The 6,356-nt window shown below is 34.9% G+C and overlaps 1 protein-coding gene across 1 annotated transcript; it reads left to right on the forward strand.

Annotated features, from left to right (window-relative positions):
* Positions 1 to 2,367: 2,367 nt before the first annotated feature.
* LOC124083843 (probable ATP-dependent RNA helicase DDX53) lies at positions 2,368 to 4,689 on the forward strand. Its single transcript, XM_046430583.2, has 2 exons — positions 2,368 to 2,449; positions 2,651 to 4,689. Exons 1-2 carry the CDS (start codon positions 2,368 to 2,370, stop codon positions 4,474 to 4,476), a joined length of 1,908 nt encoding a protein of 635 aa, XP_046286539.1. The 3' UTR covers positions 4,477 to 4,689.
* The last annotated feature ends 1,667 nt before the right edge of the window (positions 4,690 to 6,356 follow it).

The following is a 6,356-nucleotide window of genomic DNA, read 5'->3' on the forward strand; positions in this document are numbered from 1 at the left end:
AAAAAGTTTACTTTAAAATTAATGAGGAGGTCCATTAGAAAATTCCTATGGGAAACTTTGGATTAAACAATTCATTTTATCAATACTTAAAAGTATCTGAACTTCTACAAACTCTTAAAAGAGAGAACGCAGGGTGCTATATTTCCAAAACATATTTAGCCAGCAGCCTTCTTTTTATTCAAAATGTATCTTTCAGTAAAGTTGCTGACATAGAGAAGTTTTCCCCCAATGTGGCACAGATGCTAAACTCAACCATGTTCAAATTTTTATCAACTTTCCCTAAAAAGGAAAAGACACTTGAACATTAAATTTTCAGAAGGCTTGAAAGTAGAGAATAATATGATGGACAAAAAAATAATCATTAAAATCATATTTAATAGGCCACATCAATTGACCAAATGTAAAGGGAAAAATAATAAAGAATAAATACATAATCTACTTTTGTTAAATAAAACTAAAGGTAAATTAAGCATAAGATGAAGAAAAATGAACTTAAATACCCATCAGGTTACTGTGAGCAGCAAGGAGTTCTTAGGCTGAATTAGTACAACTATTAAGTCAGTGAAGAGGCCTTAATAGTATTAATAAGATCATTTCTGCCAATTTTATTTTTTTTAATTCTATGTGATATGTTACAAAAGGTCCTCAATGAATTATTTACAAAGGAGAAGGAACAAGATTATGTGCATCGAATAAACTGGGCCATAGCAAGAAACATTGAACAAACTGGGGATATTACTCTGATAAAAAGAAACCCTCAGGGGGATATGACACTGGTCCTTAAATACACAAGGAGAATGGAACTTAAGTCTGTGACTTCAAAGGAGTAGAATGACCTAAGGAAGAAAAAAGTAGTATAATAGCTGCAACCACTAAATCACTTCATAAGTGGAATAGATGCTAAATAGATGCTAGATGTCCACCTGTCCAGATTGCTATCAGGTTGTTTTCTAGATTAGACCTAATAAATGACTTCTACACAACCTTCTCATGGAAAGATCTTGGAATATATGAAACCACAGGGAGAGAAAAAATCAAGAAATTCTGGGAAAAGTGGCAAACTATTAAAAATTATTTAAAGTACCGCATGTCTCAATGTGTCTCTTCTAATCATCATTCTTATAATAATATCTAGAAACTGTCTGGACAAGCACTGGTGTTTAGCTGAATAATAAGGAAGAAATGCTATCCTATATTGTTCATCTAAGAGACTTTTGATGGTATGTTTTAAGTTACGCTAGATAAAAGGAAGCAATGAATTTTTCTAGACCAAGTATTGTTGGTAAGAACTGCATTTAAATGGGAACTGGGCCCTTGAGAGTGTACAAAAGAAATTCACTAAAATAAATAAACATACAAATATATAAACAAATAACATGATTTTAAAAAGTCTTTTTTCTCCTACAGAAATAATTGGCTTATAAAAAGGCCAATGTGTATAAGTTCAAGACCTGTTTGAAAGTTTGTCCCAAGATGAACCAGAACTAATTTGAGGAGAATAAGCTAAATATCCAGAAAAAAAATTAAAGAATCAAAATGTCTATATACATACACACAATGGAATATTAGAAAATAGTATGTACTTTGTCATTTGTGACAACATAGATAGAACTGGAGATTATTAAGTCAAATAAAACAAGCACAGTAAGACAAGTACCATATGTTGTCATTCATATGCGGCATCTAAAAAAGTCAGTCTCATAGAAGTTGAGAGTAGAATAGTAGTTACTAGAGACTAAGGAGACCTGGGGAAGGGAGGAATGGGAAGAGATTGGTCAACGGATACTAAGTTAGAGTTAGATAGGAGTAAGAAATTCTGGTGTGTACTGAACAGTTAGATAACTATGGATAAAATTATACTTGTATATTTGAAAGAGTTAGAATAAAGGATTTTGAATGTTTTCATGACAAATGATTCATGTTTGAGGAGATAGCTAAGTTTAACTGAATTTAAATATTATATAATGTCTACAAATATCAAAACATCGCAAAGTATCCCATAAATATATGTAATTCTTATGTATCAGTTAAAAAATAAACTTTCAATTGTTTTAAGTTAATGACAAAATTCTCAAATTTGTTTAATTGTAGGCGGGGTTAGTCCATGAGAGTGTGTGTCTCTTTAAATTTTACATCACAAATGCCTGCTTACACATCGTAGTCTTGGCCCTGTGATTGGCCAAACAGTTAAACCCCTCCCCCACATCAAACACTGGTTCCCTAGGTAACGGTAATGGCTAACTACAAATAACTGCCACCACTGACCAAGTCAGTTGGTTCCGCTGTGCCTGAGGAGAGATCTAAATCCTGTCATTCTTCCGAATGTATGTAGGCAAGAGGCCACCCTAACTTTACTATCACTCCACAATGTCTTGGGCTCCAGAGTGGAAGAGGGTGGAGTCTAATTCAAGAGATCCTGGAGGCAGCTGGGATAATAGGGGTGGCCGTGGTGGAGCTCGAGAAGGTAGAGGCCGAGGCCGAGGCAGAGGAGGGCGACACAGTGGAGGCCAGGGTGGCGGAAGCTGGGATGGCAGAGGCCGAGGCAGAAATCCTGGCAGAAGCCAAGGCCAAGACAGTGATCCTGTCAGAGGCGGAAGCCCAGACAGAGATAGTGATCTGGGCCAATGCCAAGGCCAACACCAAGGCAGAGACTATGGCTGGAGTAGTCTCTCAGACCATCTGGGGCCTAGGGCCACAGGATCACGTGAACCACCAATCTGTTTTAGCTTGAACAACAATATGGTTGGTGTAGTAATTGGTTGCGGTGGATCAAAAATAAAAGATATACAACATTTAACAAACACTAAGATACAAATCATAAAGGGGGATTCTGAAGCAGAGGTAAAAATTTTTGGTAGCCATGGCATGAAAGCAAAGGCAAAAGAAGCCATAGAAACTCTTCTTAAAAAACAACAAAGCTACACTTCAAAATATGCTGATAATGCCCCATTCCAATCTCCTGATAATAATGCTGCATCCCAACTCCCTTCTGAAAGCTGTTTAAGCACAAATTACACCGGCAGAAGGGCTCAACCACTGTTAGATTGGGACCAAATCCGGGCAGAATCTATGAAATGGGAAAAAATAAAATGGGCAGATTTACCACCAATTAAGAAAGATTTTTACATAGAATCCAAAGAAACAAGCCTGATGTCTGAAGCTGAGGTGGATAACTGGAGAAAGGAAAATTTCAACATAATATGTGATGACTTGAAAATTGCTGAGAAACGCATCATCCCTAATCCAACTTGTAAATTTACGGATGCACTCCAACAATATCCTGAACTGCTGAGAAACATAACAATGGCTGGCTTCCAAAAGCCAACACCAATTCAGTCACAAGCATGGCCAATTATTCTACAAGGACTAGATCTTATAGGAGTGGCCCAAACTGGAACAGGCAAAACATTGGCCTATTTAATTCCTGGGTTTATTCATCTCAGTTCTCAACCAATACCTAAAGAACAAAGGAATGGACCGGGCATGCTAGTTCTTACACCAACTAGAGAATTAGCTCTTCAGGTGAACTCTGAATGTTCAAAGTATTCATATGAAGGTCTTAAAAGTGTATGTATATATGGTGGTGGAAACAGAAAAGAGCAAATACAAGCTATTACAGAAGGTGTAGATATCATTATTGCAACTCCAGGAAGACTAAATGATCTGCAAATGAATAATTTTGTCAACCTAAGAAGTATAACCTACTTGGTCTTGGATGAGGCAGACAAAATGTTGGATCTAGGGTTTGAACACCAGATAATGAAGATTTTACTAGATGTGCGCCCAGACCGACAGACAATTATGACAAGTGCAACTTGGCCAGATACTGTGCATCGACTTGCACATTCTTATTTGAAAGAGCCTATGATTGTTTATGTGGGTACTCTAGATCTGGCTGCTGTGCATACAGTGAAGCAAAATGTAATTGTTACCACAGAAGAAGAAAAACGAGCTCTTATCCAAGAATTCCTAAAAAACATGTCACCCCAAGATAAAGTCATAGTGTTTGTCAGCAAAAAACTTATTGCTGATGACCTATCAAGTGATTTAAGCATCCAAGGCATACCTGTACAATTACTGCATGGTGACAGAGATCAGAGTGATCGAGAACAAGCATTAGAGGACTTCAGAACTGGAAGAGTGAAGATACTGATTGCAACTGATGTAGCATCTCGAGGACTTGATGTTGATGACATCACACATGTATATAATTACGATTTCCCACGGAATATTGAAGAATATGTGCACAGAGTAGGACGTACTGGAAGAGCAGGGAAGACTGGTATTTCGATAACCCTTTTCACTAAAAGTGATTCAAAGACTGCCAATGAATTAATTAAAATTCTAAAAAGAGCAAGTCAGAGTATCCCAGAAGATCTTGCAACCATGGCAGAAGAATACCAACTTCATGAACAAAAAAAAGACACAGAAAGAAGATCAAGAAAGTATCAAGGAAAATCCAAGAAGTTTTATTAAAGTTTTTTGTTGAAAAACTCCACCAGGCTAAAGGAAGACTTAAAGCATGTTAAATATATGCAGTATTCAAGAGACACAATATTAGAAATATACTGGAATTCTGAAGAAACAATCAATTCTTAAATAATACTGCTAAGCTTTTACAGTTGTACATGTTCCCTAATAAACAAAATGTTTTAAAATGAGAGTGATAGATTATTATGTGAGCAAAAATTAAATGTTAGATATTGCTTAAACTCTAGATTTTTTGTTTTGTTTTGTTTTTCAATAGCATTCTATGTCCTTCTGTCTTCTCCAAAATACTTGGAAGAGGACAAGCATGGTGATGGTGTTTTCATTGTTGTTGTTTGTTTTAAAATAGTTGTACTAAATTGAAGCATAGTTTTCATCAAGTTTATCCCAGTTAAAAGATTCTCCTTACCCGCCCCCAAACCATTTATTGGTGCCATACCCATAAAAATGTCTCCATTACCAATCCCCAATTTTTAATTCATCAAAAAATAAGTGCTAAATTTTAAAAAAAGATTTAACAATTCTATTTTATCAGCTAGATGTATCCAACAGAGCAACGTGTCTGGCTTACTAGAAATCAGATCCTTGTGTCATTTTTGAAACTAAAATTTGTTTAAAATTCTGGGGCAGTTATTTGCCTTCTCTGCACTTCAATTTCTCCACTCATAAATTGAAATGGTTATATTAAATAATTTTGGGGTCCCCTTCACCACTAAACTTCTGTGATATAACTAAAATTATATACCCCAGTCTAGTATTCACATTTTATTGTTTAGGGAAAATTGTATCCTTGCATAATAAATTGAAAAGAGAAACTCTTTTTAATTATCAGAATAGTACATTCTGCTTTTTAAATTGATTTTTGTAATGTGTCTGGAAGGTTTTCTTTTATTTGCTTTTTCTTTTCATTATATTATATTTTTCATTCAATTTGTCTTGAAAAGGTCAAAACCATATATTACACACACATCAGGGGAATGAATACGAAAGCAAAAAATATATCATGCACTGGGGAAAATGTTAAAATCTCAATTGACACTTTGCCATTAAAAAAACAATTTTAATAAACCTCTTATTTAGAATTCTCTCTTGTGCTCTCTTTAGAAGCAATATATCTCTCACACCTGCAAAACAAAATCTCCACAATAATGCTAAATAAACATAAAATTCAGTGTTCAGCCTTAACCTGTCTGTCAAAATAAACAAAAAATAATGCAAAAATCTTTTCCCTAACATGTCTAAGCTATGTCCACAAATAGGTCAGAAATTAAATGAAAGAAAGAGGCAGAGATTTTAGGTATAGGTATTTGAGGTTTACACTCTGCCTTTAAAGGCTTTTATATGGGTCTTAGTATCTCCTGATAAAATTAATAACAATGGTTAACATTGTTGAGTAACATATATCAAGTGCTTTTTACCCCCTCAAAAGGTAATATTACCCCTACTAAACAGAGGATGAAAGAAGGTCAGAGTAGCTAACTTGTCTAAAGTTACTGACACTGGTTAAAGAGAAATTAAGCAGTATTTTAACCTAGAAGTACCTGATTACATTATTTACATTCTTTTTATTTCAATGTAGTATCTATGTGGAAGACAATATACTCGTCCTGAGGTTGCCCAAAATTTAGATGTAGTGAAATAGAGGTATAAGCAATTTATTCTACTGTAAAGGTAGTCTATATAGAAGAACATGAAACAAAAAACACAAACTCAAGTGGTCTATTCCTATTAACTCAGAGGATAAATGAGAAATGTTTGGCAAATGAGTATATGTTACTTGCCAGAATTCCTTTTAGGGGAAATGCTGTATTTGTTAGAAAAACGATGCAATATGAGATAGTGATATTCTTCAATCATGTTTAAATAAC

This window comes from Marmota monax, unplaced genomic scaffold (genome assembly GCF_021218885.2).
Source record: "Marmota monax isolate L192 unplaced genomic scaffold, Marmota_monax_Labrador192_F-V1.1 WCK01_AAM20220418_F8-fsc00307, whole genome shotgun sequence".
NCBI classification, from domain to species: domain Eukaryota; kingdom Metazoa; phylum Chordata; class Mammalia; order Rodentia; family Sciuridae; genus Marmota; species Marmota monax.